At 42.7% G+C, this 25,991-nt stretch overlaps 1 protein-coding gene across 1 annotated transcript in view; it reads right to left on the reverse strand.

The window, feature by feature from the left end:
- The window catches only part of nrg2a (neuregulin 2a), a 48,227-nt gene extending 22,972 nt beyond the window's left edge, over nt 1-25,255 (reverse strand). Inside the window, exons 1-3 of the mRNA XM_061085849.1 lie at nt 25,039-25,255; nt 13,131-13,296; nt 12,204-12,322 (exon numbers count right to left, since the gene is read on the reverse strand). Of these exons, the coding sequence (XP_060941832.1) occupies nt 12,204-12,322; nt 13,131-13,296; nt 25,039-25,126 (373 nt within the window). The 5' untranslated portion in view covers nt 25,127-25,255. The remainder of the gene's footprint in view (nt 1-12,203; nt 12,323-13,130; nt 13,297-25,038) is intronic.
- Nucleotides 25,256-25,991: the final 736 nt, after the last annotated feature.

The raw sequence follows: 25,991 nt of genomic DNA on the forward strand, positions 1-25,991 counted from the left end.
AATTTGAGCCTTTCACAAGATAAACCCATGGAACTTGCTTCCACATAAGGAAGACTGTGCATGTTTTTGTATGCATGAAAGTCTGACACCCATTTTCATTTTGATCATTAAATAAAGAGTTAAAGAGTTTTTATTTTCAGATTTAGAGCCTCAACCTATTTTGACAGGAGCTCAAGTTCTGACAAATGGAGCAGCAACGGAAGAAAGGATGAGATATGGCAAAAGAAGATTTGTCGTCACGAGCCTCGGATGGAACATATCCCAGCTTGCCAAAGCCAACAAAAAATAAGCATGCACCCATTTCCACACATAGGCACACCCAATCAATAGCAACATCCAGCATCTGTCGCTTCAAGCATTTTGTATTGAGTTCTAAATACGCAGGAGAGATTTCATGACAAATACCCAAAGATTAATTAAATAAATATTTACTGTAGGTAGGACGCACAAAAGAACCCATTATGAATGAGAGTGCACTTTTTTTTCAATAGGAAAATTATCCACAATTCAAACAACTTAAGTATGAAACAGGAATGTTTAGAAATGAACAAAATGGATCCTGCTAGGAGCATTAATCTACCACCCACTCTTGCTGCCACTGCCACAACCAGTGTGTCTTCTTTTATATTCTTGTCTCCTCTTACCATTTTTCAGTCACATAGCTGATATGCCTGGTCTTGTCTGCCTCAATCATCTCAGCGCTGAAGTGAAATCAAAGAGCAGCCCACTGCTGTGATTGCACAACAGCTGCTCATGCACTGCAAAAGTAGTGCACTTATGGAGGGCAGGGTACGGCGCGGGTGCAGAAACGGGCGCTGATACGGCTGCTGGCGGGCACCAGTGTGTGTTTGCAGTTGGCAACAAAGTGACACATGGTGTTTTCTGTGGCCCAGTTCCAGACGGGGTAGCTCCCTGCTCTGTCTATTCAGGAGCAGCTCGCGCGTGGTTCTTTCAGCTGCTGCTGCATCCATGATGCTTAAGATGCTTTCGTTCCCTGAATCATGGCACTATTCTGGTCTGTATTGTTTTTCTCAGAGGCATTTGGTCGTCCATGATAAAGCCAGTCTATCATCTTCCAGTTTGTGTCTAAACTCACCTGAAAGACAGCCACACTGGTTGTAAAAGTCAGAGAAGTAAATCTGTGATTTGAAGGGGACTCACTCGAAGACCAGATGGAATAATCGGTGTAAAAACTTTTGTGTTCCTGCACCATGTGCCAGGTCCTTCACATCTGCTTTTGTACACAAGACCTCTTTTTAGAAAAATTGCCTGCTTGCTCTTTTTGTTCATGTTTTGCCACTGCAAGGGGATTTATTCTGAGGCATTTAATGTAAAAACTTGATAAAGTGACCCAATGTATAAACTTATTTACTTTCATGAGGCGACTCTGCTTTTAATTGGAATTTCTTGCAAAAATAATTGGTCAATAAGCCAGAGAGAATCCACAAAAATCCATCTGATTTTAATAAAATCTTCAATCTAATCAACACCACCACTGGGAAAAGTTATAGGATTTAAACTTGAACAAGATTGAAGAAAGAAGTGGGAAATACCATAGAGAGGCTATGTAGAGTAACTTAAAGGTTATATATACATATCACTTTTCCAGGTAGAGATATGGAGGAGTAATGTATCCTGAGCACAGAAGTTACTCTCCTTCAGTGTGTGTTGTGTGTTTTGGTAGCCAGCCTGGGCATGCGTTCATGTTTGTGCATGCGAGTCCCTCCCTATGAAACTCTTGGCCATCCCAATGTTTATGAAGTGAGATGGCTCCAACCCGATCGGCAGTGATGTAAACACCGATAATTTTCTGCCCTGTGACGTCTTTCAGGGCAAAAACAATGAAAACACTTCTTACCAAGGTGCCTTTAAACCGGAAACACCCCAGCTACGACTTAGTGTGTCTGTGCCAATCAATGCTACCTAGCTGCTAGCTGCCACGCAGGCCCGCCGGGTGTGTGCTGCACCCAGGAAAGTGAGGAAACCCCTTGACTAATTCTTAGGAAGTGTCATTTACAGCCTGAAGCAGCTAACATGGATTCTCCACCACCGAGAGGAGCACCAACTGCCAGAGGAAACGCCACAGATCAATTTTACCAGTGTGTTCAGCGACTGGCTGGGTTGTTTTTTGGCCCTCAAGTACAAAGCGCAACTTCTTTCATTCTTTTCGTGTATCGCCACTTGTACTGTGGTCACGAAACCCATAAACTCTATTGGCAACACCTTGCTGAGAACGTGATGAGTGAAAGAAGGTGTGGCATTGGTTTTGGTTCAAGATGCTGCTGGTGCGACATTTATGGGCATTAAGAGCCGACAGAACAGTGTGTATGTAGCTTAAAGACTGGGTGCCACGTTTGTGTTTATGTGGTTTTGATGTAGTCATGCGTGCTTCTCCCTTTATGATGTCATCGATTTCAATAGATGTGACTAATGAAATACATTGGGATTGTGGGAAACCATTACTGGCCTCGTAGTTCGTTTGTTGGTTAGCGCTCTTAGCCTGTGACAAACTTTTTAGGGTGGTGTTTCAGACAGTGGCTAAGGATCTAAGTAAGGGGAGTGACATTGAAGCAGGTTACATGGTTTCATCGACAAACACAATGATGAAAACAACTGCTGACCCACTGTTCAAGGCTCGGTGGGTAAGAGACATTTTTGAGGCAACATGTCAAGTTTAAGCTATAAAATGTTTCCTATTTCATGTGTCTATCTGCTTCAGAGGATATGTTGCCAGCTTTTCAGAAAACCCTGTTTTAAGTCTGCACGTTAGGTCTAAATTGTTTTAATGTAATCTAGGAATACTATATGAATAATACAGATAATTGAACCGCTTTAAAAAGGACAAAAAGTGAAGTAACCGTGTGTTCTTATTGTCCTCCACCTTCAACAGCTGGCCGACATTTCTGAGAAAGGGCAGACTTTGCAACCTTGTACCAGATACAAGCGTATTCCACAGGTCCTTATTTGGGTCTTGTGTTCACAGCTACAGTAGTGGCCAGCTGCTGCGAGGTTTTCCCACTGCTATTCCCCCGAAAAGATAGAAAGCACACAATCTTCTGCGTACATATGTGTGTGCGCTGCAGCCCTCCTTCACTCTTATATACACACACCACCCACACTCGCTGTACGTCCTGAAAACAGGCAACGGCGAGCACCGCTGTTTTGTCAGGCTGCCCGCTCTCTGTATACTAAAGGATGAGTTCACCCTGAGTGTATCAGTAATTAAAGCGAGAGCCGTCCCCTCCACGCTCCACACCTGCACACTCCAAAGGGGGGGAGAGGGGCCCGATGCTCACGGAGGATCGGAGAACCTGGTCACCCCGACAGACACGGGGATGCGATGAACGCGGTTGCAAAATCACTGACAAAAGGAGGAAGCATGATGGAGTAATGGGAGGTTTAGGATGAGGCACAGCTGTGGCAAGCAAACTATAGTACTGCACTGCTGACCTACAAGCGGTGGAATGGTAAGTATACGTTTCTCTGGTGCTCAAAGAAAACTTGAGCACGAGGAAACAGGAACAGGGATTCTGTTTGATGTGTGGTAACAATGGTTTACTCACAGACCTGTTCTCAACACGCTGTCGGAGCTCGCCGCACTTCCAAGTAAATGCAAATTATTACTGACTCAGTGCAAGCAAGCTTTTACGACAGATCATGCCTAATAATGTTTTTTGGCCACTATCCTCCCCTCGTATCAACAAACACAGCAGTTGCTTGTTCGTTATTTGGAACCGAATCCAGCACAGTCACCCACAGTTGGGGTCACCATCAGGAAATAGACCACCAGGACAGCTGAGGGGCGGCTGAATGGAAATCTTTTATTATGCTATTAAATGAAGGCCCAGATAGGTTTCGTCCCGAGCCCCAGGAAGAGTTAACAAAGCCCAGCACACAGCAAGAACCTCATGTCACCTCCTGCTCACATCACTCAGCTTTTCAAGTGTAACAGCTGCTTCCGTCCACACACATAGCAATATCCTCACTCATTCACACTGAGGGCTTAAGTGTCCCACATAACACAGCCAGATTACTGGATACCCTAACAAGTGAGATGTGGTTTGATTTTCAATAACTTAGTTGTTCTTCTCAAAGGGATTGGGTTGAGAGGGCTCGCTTACCACATCGGATGGATAGGATTAGTGCAAGTTTGACATTCGTTTTATTTCTTTCTTCCTTTTTTTTCCTCTGATTCTTACAAATGATGGGTTCCAGCAGCTGCATCTTCTCCAACACATTAGCACATACACATCAAAGGCCAGCGACTCATACCACGCATAGCCTTTGTCCATATGCAATGAATTACTGACATATTAGAGAGCTGATGTGTGTTTTGTGCGTCAGCCACCTCGTATTACTTGTTCTCTGTCGGATTAACCTGAGGTTAAAAGGACGTCTCGGTAAATTTTCCTCAAATCGCTGTGTCAAGAAAAAGGGATAAATACATAAAAAAAAATAAACAAAGATTAAGATCAGTATTTGGGAACTTCCCTGGTAATTGTTGCAGGCATTTTTGTGTCGTCACATGCAATTATTACATTATTACACGCATGATGTAAAAGCACATTGATTTAAGATTCCATTGGATGATATTCAAAGTGTAGTGTTCAAGTCCTCCTCTGTCCTGTGGTGCATGTAAACACTGAGCCCATTTGATGATGCCTCAGTGATGCTGCATGACAGTATGATGCCGTGGGCGTTCGTCCGACCTGTGACATAAACTTCTTTCGTTTACTCTGGATCTTCCCTTCGCACCGGCTGCTGGCCACTAACACAGAAAGTCCCAGATTATAAACAAAAACAAGACACTAGTGTGGGCGAAGTGACGATTTTATGACTGCGCCAAGAACTAAACATTGTTGTGGGTGAACTTCAAAACAAGGTTTGAACTCTGATAGACTCCAGCTGTCCTGAGGTACAATGTGATGTAAGACATGTAATAACATCTCATTAACAGGGATAACACTCTAACATGGACTATGGAAATAATAAATACATTTTAAACTGTTAGTTTTCTGTTCTCAATCTAAGCTGTTATCAACTTACAACACTTTTAGAAGGAAGCAACATAAAGATTCTTCCATTTTTATCTCAGCTAACTTCTAAGAACGTTTGCTGCTTGATTTCCAAAGACCAAAATCCGAAGCGGACCCTTTTGAGTAAATACACATAAAGCAGCATTTCAAAAACAACAGTCTAACAACAGTGTGTTTCCTGCTGTGTGTGTTTTTTAGATTACGATATCCTATTTGCTCCACTGGGGCCAAACTGGATCCTGATCTTGCCATCAAACCCGCCAACGGACAAGACCTGAGATTCCAGAGCAATCACGAAGGGCCACCTCGGAGGAATGTCTGTCCAGACCCCAGGACTGAGCATAATTTTGAAAAAGTGGGCATGACTAATAGCGCGGCGGCTTGATCCACAGAACCTGACAAGCTGTTCTCCAGTGGCCTGTAAATACACGCCGCTTGGCAGATGTGAAGGCCTGTTCCTCTCAGACATGGCTGCTGCTGCTGCTGCCGTTGCTTACCCACAGCGATCAATACAATTGACTGGCTTACAGATGCTCCCCATTCAGCCACGGCCACAACTAACATCCTGTAGCGTCATTAGAGATGAGTTTATCTTGTTGCTTGCGTAGTAGGGGTGAGTAAGTTTTGTTTTTAAAAGAGAAACACAGAAGGAGAGGAGGAAGTTTTTGTTTATCTGGTTCAAAGTAGCACTTACTGTAATGTTTCGCTTACGTAGAACAGATATGAAGACTTACTGGAAGAAAACAGAAAAAGATCTGTGGGAGTTTGTTTTTACGAGGGACTGTGATGTCATCTGCTTGACCCCAACTATCTTCAGCAAATATTAGAAATGAACCCGACTATAAAGGGCATTGAACATGATTTTAACCAGGCTAAAATGGCAAGTTAACAAATAATGATTCAAATAATGCTCGAGTAACAGAGTTTAATCTGAAAAAGTTAAATACAGACTCCTTATAGTTGTGTCCTATAAAAGCAAAGACAACATTAAGCCAGAATCATTTTATGACATTATTTTGAAATGTGCAAAATAAGCAAAACTTGTTTGTCTGGGCCTCTAAAATACATTGGGTCTATCAATCAACCTTTAGAAGTAGGGTTGGCAACTTGTTTCTAAAATACTTTTATCTTACTTGTTGTCCTGGTAACCATCAATAAATAAAGTTGCTTAGAAATAGAGAAAAAAAGCCATTGTCTGTGGCCCTCACAGGACTGTAAAAAACACAACCAATCATTTCCATCCAACCACATGAAATAATTGGTTGGCCAACCCGTCAGTCACTAACCGACCTGCCTGCCTCCCTGCAATCTGAATGTGCTCTTAATGTCCTTTAGTGGGCTCTTCACAAACCTGAGAGACATAAACCGCTGAAGCAGAGACGACAGTCAGTTAACAAGTGAGTCATGGAAAAGTTCTCTTCTAGCAGTTGTCAGTCAGTGCATGTTCATGTGTGTTGGCGGCTTAGCTTTGATGAGAGGGCTGATGGGAGGGGGTGGGATGTATCGGCTGCATATTTTGTGTGTTTTAAGTGTAGCCTGCTCTTGCTAGTAGCTTTGCCAGGATTGCCAACCCTAGCTTTAATTCTCGTAAACATCGATTGATGAAACAATGGCTTTTCTGTGATGTGCGATGAATTGCACACAAGACAGTGCATTCACGTCCTTCTGTGGCCAGATTCAGCATGTACGAGATGTGAGGGATGAGGTAACTGGAAGCAGAGATTAAACTGTGATATGAGTTGTGATATGAGTTAAAAGAGACAAGCGTTTCTATGGGACCCTGTAGAGTTTCTATCTCAACAAACGGTTGCTAAAATGTTGTTTTAGGCCTTAGGTTTTGTGATGTGGGTGCGGGGGTGTGGGGCCACAGTGTTTGACTTGAGGATGGGGAGTGAAAGCGTGCAAAAGGTATGTGCACACGTATGTCGGCGCACCAATGTGTGCGGGGGGGGGGGGGCCTGTGTGTGTGTGTGCGTGTGTGCGTGCGTGCATGCGCAAAATTGTGGCTGGTGGGCCCCAGCATGACTGCTGAGGTTGGAGCAATCATATGTTCAGCTGTGATTTCCATCAACACATTCCTGGACGCTCACACACTCTCTCAGTGGAGCTGCGCACAGCACCCCCCAAGGATGTGACCTGCAGCCCGCAGACACATGACTGCCTCACAAGCGCTTATCACAACACGGCAGCCTGTAGGATAATGGCAGGCCTTAATCTGAAGCCACGTGGAGCCGAGCAAACTTTGACTAGCGCTGCTCCTTCACACTGGCCTTATAGAAAACAGTTGATGATATACTACACCGCTGCGCTGAAGGCCAGCAGGTCTTACCATGCCAGACTGATTACAGGGTAGAGGTCAGACCACATGGACAACAAATGGTCCCTGGCCCTCTACTCTGGGGGGGTGTTGTGCATGAGGCTGAAAACATCGCTCTGGAAAAGGCAGCAATTGTTACAGAAACAGCTAAAACGGACACATGATAGTTTGGACCACCATGAGACACACACACATCCTGTATACTGTTATACGATTTGAAACAATGCCGAAGTTGTCAAAACACAAAAAAAACATCGAGGAAAAACCTTGTGGCTTCAGAAAAGAACTTAAACGTTGATCCAATGATTGATCTCATGTTGCTAAAGCGCAGCCAAAGAGAAGATGAGTCTTACGGCCGAGATGTCGATGACGAGCTACTCAGCAGAACGTCCAGCTATCCACGCTGAATAATTCCACATAGACTGACAGCACTGGCTTCTCTTCTCTCGGTCAAACAAAAAAGACATGAACAAAATCCCCAAACACATCCAATCATTCAATGGCTGGCATGAGGCCACAAAGTGCTGTTTGTGCCTTAAAATGCATGACGGGTTAAACGTTTTGGTTTAGGTTCAGCCCTGAACTTGTTTTTTTTTACACCCAAGGCGACGTATAACACTTACGGTGAAGCGATTCGGCTCAGAGTTCCAAGGATGTCGCATTAGTCTTGCTACACAAATATTGATAAGGGTTGAGTAATGACCAGCGACATGCACCGTCAGCAATAAGGGTTAATTTGCGTTTTATAGCACGTGGCAGCGATTCCACATACACATTTACATGACACATTTTACATTACATGGAATTTTTATTTGAGGAATGTGGAGGCAGCTCTAATTTAATCCCTCCGCAGGGCTGTCGGGCTCATCTGGCACTCCTTGTGTATTCGATAAATGTGGAGATCACGTCAAAGTGCCTTTGTTCAAACTCGTTGATGAAATGCCTCGTTTGGTGTTTGGTGCAGCTTCATTAGAACAGTGTTGCCATTTTAAAAAACGATCAGATGCAAAAGAGATAGATAAACCTCTCACATACACACATTAACGCAACACTGACTCAAATCAGTGCAGTGCAGGAGGCTGTGTGAGCTGCTGAGATGGGCTGTGGTGGCCTGTGTTCACCATGTGGTGGAGCTGAGTGATGGTTTCACAAAGTCTGCCTTTACCCGAGCAGGCAGCAGGCAGCCACAGCCATGTGCTACACTGTACCTCACCGAGAGGGTCAGGAGGAATGCCGCCGTGCCGAGCTGCTGTTTTCATATCTGATCGTCTCTGATCGTTCGCTTTCTCTGTCCAGGTCCGATATCTCTTACGAGGGCATCCTCACATTGATAAAGCACAAGCAGATACTGTGAGAGGTTACAGCACAGGTGGAGAAAAGCTGTGCACCTCACACCTGACAGTGGACATCAGATACAGTGGGATGCTGCCTCAGACAAAGCACTAACTGCATTCTAAAATGGGTGTGAAAGTCTCCTCCTGCAACACAGCGGGCTCTCGTCTTCCTCCTCTTCGTACTTTTCTCCCTCTCTTCCACACAGTCTTCCTCTCATCCCTCCCTTCTCGCTCTCTACCCTGTCTGCTTTCTGTCATGAATTCCCCCTCGTTTTGTACCCCCCCCCCCCCTCCTCCTTTATGGACGCTCTCTTCTTTTTCTTTTTTTTTTTGCTCTTCTCTGTCCATCTACATCTGCACCCCTCCCCTCGCTCTCTTTCCCTAGAAGGCACACATACACAGATAATACTGCGGCTACATGCTGCTTCGGCAACATACTGCAGCAGGCGAGCGTACTCCACTGCAGCCCTTTAACACAATAGCCGTTTCTCTCAAGACTTTCAGGAGGAGAGGCAGCTCTCGTTCTAGGCAAATTACAGGTCCTCCGCATTGAAATCAGGCAAAGCAACACATGTTTGTTTATTGAAATCCAACCTGAGGAAATCCCATTATTGTCTCAGTCATTCACTGTCCAGCATCTGTCCATACCAGCCATTCATCAGCACATGATGATCACAGCAATGTGCACAATTTGCTGCCATTTCCCCTTTATTGACGTGTGTAGTTCCAGCGGAGCCCTCCCCCTGCCCACGGACATACCTCCCCCGATTCGCCCTGTCTTGCCTTCTCCCCTGAAGCATGACGGAACTAGGCGTGCTGCTGTAACACAATGGGACTTTTTTATTGAACGGTGAACAAACACACACAGACACACACACACACACACAAGCACAAACACACAAGAGACAGACATCTAGCGATCACTGCACATTATAGGACATACAATGATGCCATTGTTGGAATATCCAGGAGTGATTTGAGCGAATGTCAGTGCTGACAGACAGTCGCACAAAGAACACACAGGGATGCTTCCTGCAGACACACACACACACACACATTCACACACAAAAATAGGCAAATGTGAGTGAGAAAAGTATACACATGCTCTTTGGCTTCACAACCCACATGTTGCAGCAGATGCAGTGATATCACGTTTTCCTCATCCTAAAGAGTGTGAATGGAAACACAGCACACTCGTGTTCTGTATCCATGCACAGGGAACTTCTATCCATCATGGCTACTGTGCATCATGGCCCACTTGTTCATTGCTTTGTAATATTAGATTTGCTTTGATATTGCTGTATTACCAGCACGTTTGCCTGCCAGGATCATATTCTAGAGTTTCATGGGCCACTGCAGTTCATAAGCCTTCATTAAACACGCAGGCAAACAGGTGCTACCAGCAGGGATTCCCCCGACCTTTGCTGGGCGCATAGCACGATTTAACCTTTTTTTTATTTAATTGTCATAATACACGATTGTGAGTCAGTGATAACTGTCACTCAAATAAATATTTCATAAACGTGAGCCCTGCATGTGTGACTTGTAATCTTGAGTCACTTCCTATTTTCGAATATTACACGCCTGTGAGTAAAAGAAAATATATCACGGCAATGGAATGAAGCCAAGTGTCATAACAAGCGTAGAGTATAAGTCACACGATCTGGCTATAAAACCCCGCTGAAGCTTTTTACATGACGGGAAAATAAAAATAGAGGAAATGTGCAGCCCCATTTAAATTGCAAGATGGATGACTTCTTCATTTTACAATATTTTTGGTGGAAATCAAACGTTCAAGCTGGAGGAATCTCCGCCTTTTTGAGCACAATGGGTTCTTTCTTTATATGAAAACAGCCGCTATACTCAAACAATGCAGCCCATGCAGCTGAGGTGTGTTAACAGTAAACAATTGCTCTAAAAGGTGGCCCTGACAAAATGTAAAGCGAGGAGGGGGAGTGATTACTGTGCCTGAATGTTAATACAAGGACACTGAGTGATGGCTAAACTCCAGTCCCTCCCTTCCCCCCCCCCCCCCCCCGACAGCTACACCTCTCATGCCAGTGTGAGGATGTTTACAAAAAATAAAAATAAAGAATCCGCCTGTTGTCAAGGTCAGCGATGAGAATGAGAGTATCTCCTCCGTGGTGTGATAAGAGGAACCTCCCTTGGTGCATCATTATTTTCTCAACTCATCGATTCTCCAAAAGCGATGCAGTATGGTGAATGTATAGACAAATGCTGTTTATCATCATTGTTACCTTTGTTCCATGAAAAAAAAGATGCAGCTCAGCACACCTTACTGTGACACGGTCAAAAAAGGGCCAAGATGAGTTTTTATTTATTTTTTTGGGGCTTTTTATCACCTTAAAAGGATAGGAAAGAGTAAGGCTGGGAAAGAGGGATAAGGAGAGAATGGGAGGGACATTCATCCAGGGCCACAGGTAAGATCGAACCCCGGCCTCTGTGGGTTGAGGCCTTGGCCCGATTTGTGTGCAATTAACTAATACTTACAGTTAAAGCGAAAGGTGGTGGTCAATAGAAAATGTCGGAGTTGGAGATATCGACAAAGACCATGGAGAAGACTAACGGAGGTAGTTGATGAAAACTTAGAGAATGGATGAACTTAAGCGGCTGTTTGTTCTATATAACTGTATACGTGTTTAAAATATCAATTTACGAATCTGTCCAACGCCACAAGCTCGTATCAACATCTTGAGACATTGTTCAGCAGTCTTCAGTGAGAGGAGCCAGGTGAACCCAACGTGCCGACAGGAAGCTGCAGCTCCTCGAGCACATCGAGCACTTCTCCTGACTCATGTGCGCCAGACAACCGGCCGTACGGTTCTGTGACTGTCCGGCACCAGATGACATCAGGTCCTTCCTTAAATGTTCCAGCTGTGCAAGGCTCTTATATCTTTTTTTCTTCTTACAGCGGCTCCATCCACTCAGACAACAAGCTACCCACAGCAGCACACACACACACACACACTGGTTGGAACAAACACAAACTCACCACCTCACCAAATGGAGACAGCTGTTATCAAAAGTCTTTCATCTGCTGCGGCGCTCTGCACAACTCACACACACTGCTATACTGAGGGAGTGTGTTTGATTCTATCACACACGCTGACGATTTCTTTATTGCAACTTTCGTATTCTGTCGAGCTATGTTTTAGAATTATACTGTGTAGTCTGCTGCGTTTGTTGTGTGCCAGTGACAGAGGAGCAGGATTTTGACCCTTCCAGCAAACTGCAGTGACTGAAAGACCAAGAGGTCACACCACACATAGCACGTCAATTCCACTCCACTCCTGAGCACGATGCTCGGTTCCACTGATTAATGGGCCCGGAGGCACATGTGTGGACAGTTGTTCTTCATGCCTGTTACCATAGTTACATGCCTGTTTGCGATGGCTCCTCTGGATCTCTCAATTGGCAAGAGAACAGTCACAACAGCAACAACAATGCCAGTACATCTGCGCCACTTCACTTGTTGCTTAGGAGATCGGTACTCACTGCTTTGGACGTTTACGGTGCCAGTGGAGTTCTCCTTTCCCAGCGGGTTCTCCACCACACATGTGTAATTCCCAGAATCCTCCAGTTGAGCTTTGCTGATCTGGACTCTGGAGTTTTTCCTGTGGGAGAAAACACTCGCACAGCTGAGTCAGGGGAATCGGGGGCATGGAGGAAACAGCATGGAAACGCAACAAGTGGAAACACAGGGGACAGGGGATAGGCAGGGCACAGGGCGAGCAGCAGAGTGGCACAACCGCTCCGCTTCCATACATGTATAATAACTTCATCTGACGTCAAACGTGAAAGAGAAAAACATCTTACACAAACAGAGCAGAGGACCACAAGAGTGGCATCTACACAGTGAATCATCAAAGAGGTTCCACTGGCTGCACTGTGGTCTAAGGATTGTTACAGGATAAAGGCGTGATGATAAGTTGCCTCTATTATATAATGATTAGCCGTCCTGACTGAGAGAGAGCGGACCATGGATGCATTAATTGGCTGGATACTTTGGCACCACTCACAATGCTGCCAATATTTCCCTTTTACCAACTTTGGCACTGCAACTAAAATACCGTGCAACCCAAAAAGCATTTCCCCCCAAAATACTCATGTAGGAGATGTCAGTAAAACTTTTGACCGGAGAAACTGCAACATGGTCCATTATAACTCTCTGTGTTATTCATGTTTAAGTGTAAATATCCCATTTACTTTGTCATATATTGTCAGGGATGTTTTTCTTTTTTATCCAAAGGAAAGTCTTGTATCCAGCTCAGATAACACATCCACGTAAGCCTGTTGATAGTCTAATTTCTTTTCTGTATTTATGAGGTCTTTTTAATGACTTTCAAACGGCAGCTTTCTCACTTTCTTTTCATCTCACACAGCCCGTGCAATGTTTACAGGACACGGGTGATTTGTACTCACGGGGTGTTCCTTATTTTGACTTTTTTGTTTTTCTTCAGCTCGTTGCCATCTTTGAACCATCTGTAGGTGGGGAGAGGATTCCCTGTGGCCTCACACTTTACTGTGAGCCGTTTCCCCTCGTCCACTATTATTGGATTCCTCATCGGTTTTAACTTGGGAGCCGCAACTGAAAAAGACAGAGAGAGAAAGGAAAAAAGACTCGAGGTTATTAATCACAACAGACACAAACTTGATTGTAGTTCGGTCCGCGATATATAATTGCGTGTTTTAGGAGAAAGCGTGAGAAAAAGCGATTGAGCCAGTCATCATCTCTGTGGACCGAGCCAACAGCTCTCTCATGCGACCGCCAGATGTTGTCACTAGAGACGTGAACAACTTTGCCTCCGACTAATAGACAGGACAAATTTCACTGTGGCTTTGCTGCAATAAAACACCTGAAGTAATATTTAACATCACAGCAAGATCACCAAGATTAGTAAGAAAAAGCTTTCATCACAATTATTTAATCTCCAGCAGTACCTAAGCAATACTGGAAACCACTTAAATTCTAATACAATTTTAAGCATTTTTTTTTTTAAAGCAATTTTTCTTATTTATTCTACTTTTTAACCTCTTTCATTTTATTGAAATTTGCTTTAAACTGTACTTTCTCATTTTAAGTACATTTCTATTAATTTCTCTATTTTGTTTTTAATGTCTCTGTCAAGCTCCTAGCATCTACCTCTGTGTGTGAAATGTACTTCATTAATAAATAATACTAACTTACCTTACAAATTCTAAATATATAAACAATTTTAATATTCTAAAGACTACGTGCATATTTTATACTCAGTTGTTTGTTATATGTTATGTTTAAGACAAATAATCATCGTCTTGGTGATAACTTTTTGTCCTCTGGGGGAAAAGAAAAACACTGAAACCAAAAAAAAAAGTGATCTTTGTCCAAACACACACGTACACATACATACAACAGACTCACTCACCAATACTCTCCAGCTGACAGCTGCACACATGTTTAGGAGAAGACTCATGCGAGGCGGAGCGAGACGAGGTGAACAAGGGTCAACCGGGGGCTGGCCAATATGCAGCCCCCCCCCCCTTGTACACACAAACACACACTGACACCCTCTCCGACATTTACAATTTCATGCCTAGGCTGACCTGAGCAGCCCCTACAAATTACAGCTGTTTGTTGTGCATCACCTCTGGAGTACGACGGCACAATCAAAGCAAACATGGTACGACAGGCACACTGAAGTTCACTGTACATAGGTAATGACTTCAATTAAACATCCAAACAAAGGCTTCACCAAAATTATCCCCCGATGTGCTTTTCTTTAAAGAATGTCCTACTTCACTGACCTGATAAAGAAGACATGTCTGCACAGAGAGAAAACCCCCAATGATGCAACACTTTTCCCCGTCTGTGTAGTTTTAACATTTTCCCGCTTCAAGTGAGCAAATGACAGTGTGATGTCGAGTTTGTTTGATTGCAAGATGATGCAAAAACAAGTGAACCGATTTCCACGGAACTTAATGGAGGGACGTGGTGTGCCTCAGGGAAGAACTCACTACGTTTTGGTGCCGATCCAGGATTTTTTTTTTAACTTTCTTAAACATTGCGAGATTGATTATCCAGGGAACAAGGCTTGGATCTTGATGAAAAAAAACATCTGACCCATTTAGGGAACTGATGACAATGAGAGTGTGCAGTTTGGTGCGGCTTCATTGGATTTGATGTGACTGTTTGGCCTGAGTGCCTGAGCTTGTTTGTCAGTCAGCAGAAACCACTGGTGCAGATCTGGATCATGGGGGCACATCCAGGATTTCTTTTTACCACTTTCTCTAACATGTTTTTTTTTTTCAACTTCTTTGTTGATTTCTCAGAATTTCATGGGGAATGATATTTATGAGTGTGTGTAGTTTGGTGCAGATCCAGATAGCAATCTGGATCTAGTGAATTGAAATGTGGTTTCGTAACGGACCTTTATTGCTCTGCACGCCTCGAAGTGCTATTAAAGTGGATTTCTGATCCTCAACCACATCCAGGAGTTCATGTACAAACAGCAGGCTGTGGTTCAGCCCTGCGTGTCCTGCAGGTGTGAACATTAAAGAGCTCCGTCTTCAGCAGAGCTCTGTCTCTTGCGTCTCACGCTGCTTCCTCTCGTCTGAACAGACAGTGAAACACTGCTCTGCCTCCTCTGGTCACATTTAGCACTGATACTCCCGACAGGAGCCAGAGGTCACAGCTGCGTGTGCCAACCATAGATCTCTTTGGACCAGTGTACATCCATTTTTGTCTGTTTTAATTTAGAAATACATATTGTAATAATTAGCTTGATTTGTGAAGTAAAGTCAAAGAGCCCATCACAGCTATATTGATGTTTACTGATATTTTTGCCCACTTTAGTAATGACAGTCTTCGACTTAAGCAGCATCAATTTGAGTTCATTTAAAAAAAGGCACCAATGACAAATTTGGAAATACAAAGGCCGGTCTCATTCAAAGCAGGCGCGATGATTCCAGGATACTGAGCAGCACTGTTTGACGAACACTTTGAGCTGATTTCCACTGGAATCAAAGACTGCGAAATGTCACATTTAAAATAGCTCATAAACGAGACTCAGATCAGTGGAAAAACAAGTATTTTTAGTTCAATCGCAGCTATTTGTTACTAAAATTATTTCCGAGCGAGGGGTACAGTGGACTTTTATCTGCGAGTGCGGCTTCCTGTTGGAAAATGTGAGTGATGATATTCGTGGCTTTTGGAAAATAAAGACACAGGGCGGATGTGTCGCTGCACCATGGAACTTGGTGGCTTTTATTAGCTACTTTTTCAAGACGGATCTTTGTGCTGCAATACTGCCTCCAAAGGGTTTCCAGACATTGACATTTAAAGTATTATATAGGCTGAAAATATACTATAGTTTAGGAGCCATACAAAATCCCCTCTACAGGTGGTGTGTGTTTATCAATAGCCTCTAACAAGACCATGTGAGAAGTCTCCTGATGTTCCAGATGTTCTTCATTAAACACTCTCTGTTGTTTAGCAAATATAATGTTCAGATTTAACCATCCTGAAAGGGTTTACTATGAAAAAAAAAAGTATATTCCCATTAGAAGCAACTCTGCAAGTAGGGTGGGTTTATCATTGGCCTCCAACAAAACCTTGTAAGACGTTTCCTGATGTTCCAGATGTTCCTCATTAAACACTCTCTGTTGTTTAACATATATAATGTTCAGATTTAACAATTTACATTAAAATCTAAACATTATAAAGGCTGAAAATAATGGTATATTCCCATTTAGAAAAGACTCTGCAAGTAGTGAAGGTTTATAGCCTCCAACAAGACCATGTAAGAAGTTCCCTGATGTTCCAGATGTTCTTCATTAAACACTTTCTGTTGTTTAGCAAATATAATCTTCTTTATGGGACTTGATCTTAAATGAGGATCGGATTGCACAATGCCCTATGGTCTACCATCACATGATCCCTGTAGTTTCACGTTACACTGGTTAATAATAATACACATCTGTATCACTGCATCAGTGGTACTGTCGGAAATGACTCAGGGTTTGGTGACGACACCCTGTCATGTTAGTTTCATCGCATGTTTTCATAAACTGTAATTTGATAAAGAAACTTTTCTTTGAATGTAATTAGCAGAACTGATTATTATTTGATTTTTTTTACTGCTGTATCGGATGACTTACAAAACCCGCAGAGCAGAGCAGCCTGTACGAGTCCAAGGTCCCACAGCCTGCACAAGTGAACTACTGTACACCATCACCATGCCCACTTTAAGCTCTGCCAGACTGGCCTCAGCACACTGCCCCGAGGAAAGCCTTGTCAGTCATAGTCAAGAGAACTGCAGGAATGAGGCTGCAACATTAAGACAAATGTTTAATAGTTCGCCTGGACACGGGTCAGTCCCTGCCAAGCAAATTAAACAAGCCTTGTCTTTGCCTGGAAAAGTTACAGGAACCCGTGTCTGCACTTCTCATCAGCCCAGTGGGCCAGATGTGTACTGGGTCTGCTCCATCTACAGGATACAGTCCTAATGAAGACACAGGAGTCCATCAAGGCCGTGTGATGCAGATGTTAAATATCACACCGCGCACCGATTAGTCTTCGTATTCAAGGTGAATAATGTCTGGACAACTTCAGTAGTCTTTTTTTTAAATGAGTACCACAAAGTAAATGAAGCAAACAAGTGGGTTAAAGGTTTATATTAACTTGTAGATGCCACAGAAGACTAAGAGCCTGGGCGGTGATATACTCGTTCCTCATGTCTGAAATGACAGATGAGCATCATGGTCATGACTCAACTACAGTAAAAATCCTGTCAACTGTAATTCCACTTATTTGCAATTCAGGTTTTCCAACAAGAAAGCAGAGCCACTATCAATGGAAATAAAACAATTTCTTCGAGACAAATGGCTATCTCATTTTCCATTGCAGCAGTGGAAAGAAGTGTCAGGCAGCGATGATAAACCCCCGCCTCAACAACAGCCTGATTCTCTCAGTTTGAAGCGGAGGGGCAGCTGCAGACATGGACTATAAAAACCAAATTTGAGAATAGAAGCCCATCCGGCGTGTCAACAGCTCATGCCTTGGGTAACAGTTGGAAACCCCGGCCCCGAAAAAGAGCTTCAAAAACAAAAGCAATTTGATGAATTAACAATCCGCCGCTCGTATTATTGAGTTAACATTTCTGTTTTACTTCCAGGAGCTTAGAGAAGGAATCCGAGGCATGCCTTTGTGTTTCCCCTTCTAGACAAAGTATCCCTGATTACTCTGGTGTTATGTCACTTCACTGCACGTTGTCAAAAGACAAATTACATGGTGAGACAGCTCGAGAAATGGCTTTTGCATGTGGGAATGGTCTTAAGGCCCCGCACACTAGTCACTGTAACACAACATCTGTTCGGAGAGATCATTTCAACAGCCTCCCACCAGAACCAATACACTTCCACCGCATAATCATCTGGTACATTGTTTATATATGACTCAAATTGCACCGCTTCTCTCTGACTGAACTCAATAGACAGGCTCCTGTTACTTTTAAATTAATTGTTACTTTTCAAATTACAAATAAATTCATATTTCTCTGTCTGACAATGCATGTCAAACTTTCATCATTCCTGCTACTCTGACCCAGTCAACCAACAAGTGTATTTTTTTTATATTTGTATGACATTTGAGTACAATTACTGTATGTTGATTTAGGATTTTCTCACTTTTAATTTCTAATTACTTCACAATGCATTACTGACACTTTAGTGTTCCTGGTTTCTGAGCAGATGAAGTCTTCATAGTTTTCTATAGATGTTAATTGGAAAAACATTTTTTTTATCTTTAAATTTGTTTTACTGTACAATGAAAAGCACAAAATCACCACAGCACCTTCTGCCACCTATGGGTAAAATGACATATGCCTGCTCGAACTACATCTCTGACAGTAAAGGTTTGAAGGACACTGAAGTGATGGAGGAATGTCAACAAGTACTGTATTTAAAAACAGATGTCTATTTCCCTTGACAGTGAATTCAGAATGAAATGGCTTGAGGCTGTTATAAACGAGAGTACTCTGGGTGACATATTCACTGTACAAGCAGTAGAACAAGCCTCCATTTACAGTTTGATGCCATTGACATATTGGTGCCAACTTTTTGCCAACTGGCCCCGGTTGTTATATTTTTCTGCTGTGGCCAAAGACCAGGTTTTCCTGTATGTGAGGGAAGTGGTTGTTTTATTGTCAGCGATCTTGTACTTTTTGCAAACTGTTTTTGTTGTGGACCTGAAATATTCAAGATGCTCTAAGAGTAAAAAACTGCAGTTGTATTGCTTTTACACAAAACATGTCTGTTTTATATGTTTGGCCGATGGTTTCAGATCAACCAAATGTCAAACTGGATTACTGACAACAGTTTAGGCAACAGAGTCATGCAGCAGCTCACTGTGATTGAGAAATGTCTGGATGATGGAACTGCTTGATGAGAACATGGTCCTGTAAAGTGTGAATATCTTTGCTCACAGTCAGCACTATGATGATACATAAGAAAATGTCAAAGTTTTCAATGGAAAATATAATTAAATAATACAAGATTACTTCTAAGCTGCTCTACCTAGTTTCTGATAGATGCTTTTGTGCAGTAATGTCACCTCCTATGAAGGTAAGTGCATCCCTGTTGATTGGGTTCATGTTCAGGCTCGATTTCCACAGTATTTTGTACAGCAGAGTTACTGCTGTGTTAAATTTTTCCAACCATGTCTGGATAAACAAATGCTTCCTTGACATTTGCCTCTCATTGGCAGCCGCGTGACGACAGACAAAGGGAAATGATTGTGTTAGACAAGTTCTTCCAACACAATATTTGACACAGAAGTCATTTGGGTATCTTTGAGTGAAATGATAATAATAGTGAAATGTTAAAATACAGGCTGGTGCAGGAAATGTGAAAACTGACTAAACCAAGGGCATGTTTCTAAATATGTCTGAGGAGTTGACCTGATCAAATACTGCAGTAAGCTTTAACAGTTGTGAAAAGAGAAGTCTACATCGGAGTGTCCATGTTGTTTCGTTTCTGATGCTCAGACAAACATGGATATAGTTCATTCTCATCTTACTTCCTCCCAACCTTGGCTTCACATTGGTTGACACACATTTATATTAGGGAATGGGAATATTGCTCAATAATGCTGTTATTTATGCACACCCAGTCTAATTTACAAGGAAAAGCAATAACATGAGAGAGAGAGAGGGAGAGGAAGAGAAACGGAGGGACGGGGTAACCACGCACTAATGAAAACACACAAGACTCCAAGTTACACATCGGATTTTTTGCAAAATGTGTCGGTATAGAAAAGTAATTATGTAATAAAAACAGAGTGAAGAGAAGTGCGGAACAGTTGTCAGCAATGTAACAGTAAAACAAACTTATGTTTAAAACAGGAGCTCCCATAACCCTGTCTCTTAGAAATCACATTAATATACAACTAATTTGCAAATAGAAAATGTGTTTTAAAGGAAAGGTAAGATTCCCTGATTAAAAATGATGATTCTAGTCGTAGATAGTTCACCCTTTTCTAGTGACTACAGCATTAATACATTTACTGATTATGAACGGGCTCTCACAGCACTCAGTTAAGGGAATATGGAGATACATATGGAAAAAATGTAAAACTAAACCTAACCAGTGCCTTTGTTGGGAACCGTGGATGTTACACTTCGTACTCACGCTACCAACACAACCCACCTTCTACCAAGTTAGAGCTGTTCAGTTCACACTTCAACTGTAGCACTTCAAACACATAAAAACGTTATCATTACCTGTGATTACTTTTGTCCCCAGAAAGTAAGACAATATAGTTATATGTCTGGTTGACTAACATGGAACAACTTTGGTTAACCAGCAGTTCTAAAAGTCCAACCTACAGTTTCCTTTCAAATTAAAAGTTTGTCAAATTTTATTTCCATTTTCTTTGAGAACCACCTGCAAAATACGTTTGTTTACATTTCTGTGGTGTGTGTTTATATTTCAGACTTCATCACTGCCAGTAGAGTAAAAACTAAAATGTGTGCTTCTATGAAAAAATGTCTCTGTGTCTTACAGGCATTCTAAACCTGTATGTATAGGTCTGTGGTTTTTTAGAGTGAAGATCTTTTAGCTGGGTTTGGGAAGTAGTTTTCCTATAACGAGTTGTTGCCAGTCGCAGCAATGCCAAAAAGCAATTTAGTATGAGCAATGACATGGAGAAAGAGCACACCTGGATTGGAGGCTAAGGTTGAATGAGTCTTCATCGCCTCCGCTGACTACCAGTCTCGATAAACATTAAGAAGCGCTTCATTTCCAAAGGTGTGGTAGGTGTTGGGTCATGATGAAGAAAAAGCATCTGGCACACAATGAAGGAGCCAGCTCTTTACATCTGTAACTAACTATTACCACCGTCACTGAGCACGCAAACCCAGTCCAACAGAGAGGAACATGTTGTGTTCTGTCTCAATGGTAAAAGTTTTTGAAATATGCAAACAAAAGCCTATTTCTTTGGTCAGGCAGACTCCACAGCAACTTCTAGCAGCTACTTGAAAAGGGAGATACAAACGATTACATGCATTACATTGTCCTGATGACAGCTTTGATGAAACGCCTGGAGCCTTTTTACTCTCCTCTTCTTATATCACAAGAAAGATCACAAAGTTGCACAGTTTTTTTCCCTCCCTCGAGTGTCTTTTCTTTCCAAGATTTTAGCCCTGATGTCTACGTTAGGGTTTGCAGGAGTTCTCACCGTCTAACCATGCGTCTGTTTCATTAAAAAAAGCCATGCAACATTCCGTGAAGAGTGTCAACTTTCAGCACCAATACACATAGCTTCCAAAAAAAGAGATGTGTAGGGAAATCATCATGTAACATTGCAGCAGGGGTAAAACCCTGAATCAACATTTTGACACATTTTCTGGTCCGAATGCTGAAGACGTCATAGACAGTGACAGAACAATTATAGCCGAGGATTACCTGCTCTGAGGTCATCTCCATAAATAAATGTGCGGAACTAAGTTCTCTGGGAACGAGGGAGGAAGACAATACCGTCTTGTTCCTGTGAGGAAGGTGAGGATTGACTGACAGTTTAACAGCCTCAACGGATTGCTCATTCAAATATAATTTTACACACCTCTTCCACATGAGCACATGCGTACATGCACTGACACATTGTTTAATGCATTATCTACAACACAGACAATATTAAACTGGTGCCAAAAAGTTGAGAGCTGAAATGACAGCTTGACAAACATTTTAAGTCTAATGAATGCATTGTTATGACAGCAGTATTAGCAACCACATCCATGTGTGCTGAATGAGTCTCATTCAAATACAAAATCCAGCAAATCCTCCATTTTGAACACTGCCCTGATATGACCCATCGGAGCATCTGCTAAAATAGCGCCTCGGCAATGGCAAGAACACCGTAGCTTCACCATCAGGATTCCAACTGTTATCATGTGGCTGAGTTAGAGTTTTTGCGAAAGATGGCTAACGATGGGTAATGATGGCTAACATTGGGTAATCCATTAAGGTTAAAGGACCTAATAGTTTGTCTTCTCTGTCAAAATCCGTCCACCCGAACCGTGTCCCCATGTGAACAATGCTCATATTTACTTTGGCCACTAGAGGGCATCTAGGAATAAAACATAACTTTAACAAATTACTAGGGCTGGGCAAGTTATCTAGTTAAATCGAGTTAACTCATCACTTATTTAACTCAGACAATTATTTTATCTCGCATTAAATCAGGTTTGATTATTTATTGTTTTATTGTGAAAGTCAGGCTTTTATTTTGTGAAAGTCTGTTGCTGACTGCTGCGGAACCGGAAAAAAGAAAATAATTGGCGGATAAACAACCATGGATAAGGGTACGGACGGCGGAGTCGACAGAACCAAAGTAATTTGTAACCACTGCCAAGGTGAATTTTCTTATCACCGGAGTACTTCCAGTCTAAAATATCACCTAAATGCAAAACACACAGTTGATATCAGCAAATCATTCAACGAAACAACGAGTGGAGCGAGGCTTCGGCAGACTATGTTAGACGCAGGGAGGAGTATACATTTTTCATAACGAAGAGGATAACATTAATGCCCTGGCAGTGGCATTGAGCTTTAATTTTGTATTTGCTTTGATAACATTGAGATTTACACTGAATATTTTATTTAACTGCTACTGTATTAAATGCTGATGTTAAAAGTGTTTGCACAACAAATGTTATGGCACTTTCGTTCATATGGCACAACATTGAAAATAAAAATGCGCTATACACTACTTTTTAATTCCTTATTGGATTTTGCATATACAAATGCGATTAATCGTGATTAATCAGGGAAATCATGCGATTAATCGTGATGAACTTTTAATCGTTGCCCAGCCCTACAAATTACATATCATAACAGGTCGCTTGAACAGATGTAAAATCAGTTCCGCTATGGCAGCCTTGAAACCAATTGTGCAGGAACCAGCAAACATATAAAAACAAACCTAATGTTCAAGTCATTATGGTTTATTTTACGTCAACCTGTCAGGTAATAGTTTTGTGTGATAAACAGGGAGAAAATATAAATATATATCTATATAAATAGTATAAAAATCTTATATCAATGAAACTAACATTTATTAAAGAGGCCAATCAGAGTGAAATAGTGCATGAAAGATTCATTGTCTCTGTTCCGTATTGGATGACCCATTTTGGGCCTACGGCCCTGAACACACCTAACATGGTGCATGTGCCAGACACAACAAGCATCACCCATGAGCATGTCTTGATATTGACCTACTTTAAAAGCTTAATTTTACAGCAGGTAAACTCATACTCTCACACGGGTTACCTATTAACCGAGTTTTGTGATGAATCAATAGTGAAGGTCAATAGGAAAGTAATGACCACAAATCAAAATTTTATGATACATGTCAGCGGGCACATGTATTAACAAGGAACAGCAGCAAAGACACTCACAATGAATATCAATAAACACAATGCTATTGATAAAATTCAATACTTAGGCAAGGCAAGCACAGTTCATTGACTCTTGTGCCATTTTGTGAGAAGCAGAGTAAAAAACCCGGAGTATAGTCATTACTCACACACACTTCTTTTCTATGTTTACGGCAGATGTGCATGTTGATTAACAAAGATGCCAAAAAAGAGTTCTGCAACTACTCTTTGTCCAGTGTGGTTTGGGGAGCTGTTTATCTTACGTGTTTATAGATTACAGTCAAACATGGAATGGGGATCAGTAATTATTTATATATTTGACTTTGCACGGGGTAATAAAACAAGAAATAAAGCCACAAACATGAGCGCCAAAGACAACAAGATTAGCACATGTGCGCTGAAAAAAGACGCTGTTATATACAAGGCCTGCAAAGCATCTTCTACCAAACATATCTTTGCCAAACCCAGTCTCGAGGGTTATCTGCTGGAAGCTGACTGGTGACTTCAGCAGGTACAAAATGGCTACCCACATAAAGAGATGCTGGGTGAGATACAGTATCTGATCAAACACAGAGTGAGGGATAGCAGCTCCAGTGATTAACATGGTATTGTCCTCAAAGTGCCATTAAAATGGGGGTTGGGCTTCCCCATGACCTGAGGTCAAACTACAGTGACATGCTGTGGCTTGTAGGATCCACCACTGAGCAAGCACATTGCTACGTAAGTGACTGAAAGACGAGCAGCTCCCATGCTCCTCCGATGTTAAAGTATCTCCCAGAAACTGTTTGATGACTTACCACAGACACTGAATTCAGATACTCAACTGTTGAATTATGAACCCTGTCAAAAGGTACATAATGAGATATTGTATTCTCTTTCCCCAACAATCACCTTTATGTTAAAACCACTAAAACTTGCTTTCCCAAACGTGGGACATGTACCGGAACGTCTGTGCAGACATGATCATGCGATAAATCAACAAAAACCTTCAAAGCACCACTTAACAGTCAGTCATTTGTCTTCAGAGGGGTCATAATACAACTGTGCTTTGGCTCTGTGAGGTGCCGGCTTTAAAGAAGCCTCAGTTGATTTTTCAACACAGGTTATATCATATGACTTCCCTGCAATCCCAAAGTGCTGCCAAAACCAGATGTCCTCTACAGCCCGTCCACATTAGGAGACCGATCCATGTGACAACCTGGCGGCAAGCTTTGACAAGCCAAGGGGATACTTACTTGGTCCCACACTTCCGTAATACAGAAACACAAACGTAATCTCACAGTTTTCCCTCCACGTCTCTCTTCCTCTCTTTTTCTCTCTCTCTCTCTTTCTCTCACACACACACACACACACACACAATCATAAATGTATACCTAAACATACAAAATGCTACACCAAAACTCCCTTTAAGTTACATTTACCTTTGGTGGGATCAGCCTCCTTCTCCTTATTTCCTTTCTTACCCCCCTTCTTTCTCCCTTTCCTATCTTTCCTCTTGGTCTCCGTCATTGCTGCCAGCACAAAGTAAATCCTCTCACGAAAAGACAGAAGAGAAAAAAAAATACACAGGTAGTCCTACTGGGAACGTGTGGCAAGTGGGCACCACCAGACTCTGAGCCTGTTAGAGCGCCTCTCCTCCTATATAGACTCACACCAATCAAGTACAGCAAGGAACCACCTACTCACAGCAGGGCAGAGGGAGAGGGAGAGAGAGAGGGAGAGAGAGAGAGAGGGGGGAGGAGAAAAAAGGGAGAGAAAGGTAGAGAGGCACTGCTGAAGAAACCAAGAGGGGAAAAAGTGAGAGAATACAGAGGGAGGAAGGGAGGGAGGAGAGAGGGAGGGAGTGAGCAAGGCATTTCCCATTGCTTTGAGGCAAGCAACTGTTCCCTTACTGGCTCTATCAGATAAGCAGTGGCCCTTCCAGGCCCTGCAGCCACGGCCGAGAGAAACTGGTCCCATGGAGTCCAAAGAAACTCCGAGGTTGGCCCATGCATGCTCCTCGCCTACCCCCCCCCCCCCCCGGCCCTCCCGCTCGTAGCCAACTCTTTTCTCCTCTACCGCGCGAGCATCTTGTCCTTCGCGATGACCCGTGCAAAAGTGGAGCGAGAGCAGCTAAGTTGTCCCCTCTGCACCGCTGACCCCACCCAGATAATTCAGGCAGAGACCTGCCTCTGCCAGGTTGATGTCGGGGGGGGGTCCCAACACACCTGACATCTGGTTCACATTTGCCAGGCACAGATTCTACGGATAATACGTGTAGGGGAGCTGCGTGTGTGCTGCCTGGATGTCCGATTACAGTGTGCGACACGCTGCTTTTTTTCTTTTCGCAAAAAATTACAAATGATCATCTGCTCCCCTTCCTCACCTGTTTTGT

Source organism: Limanda limanda, chromosome 14 (genome assembly GCF_963576545.1).
Source record: "Limanda limanda chromosome 14, fLimLim1.1, whole genome shotgun sequence".
Taxonomy (NCBI): domain Eukaryota; kingdom Metazoa; phylum Chordata; class Actinopteri; order Pleuronectiformes; family Pleuronectidae; genus Limanda; species Limanda limanda.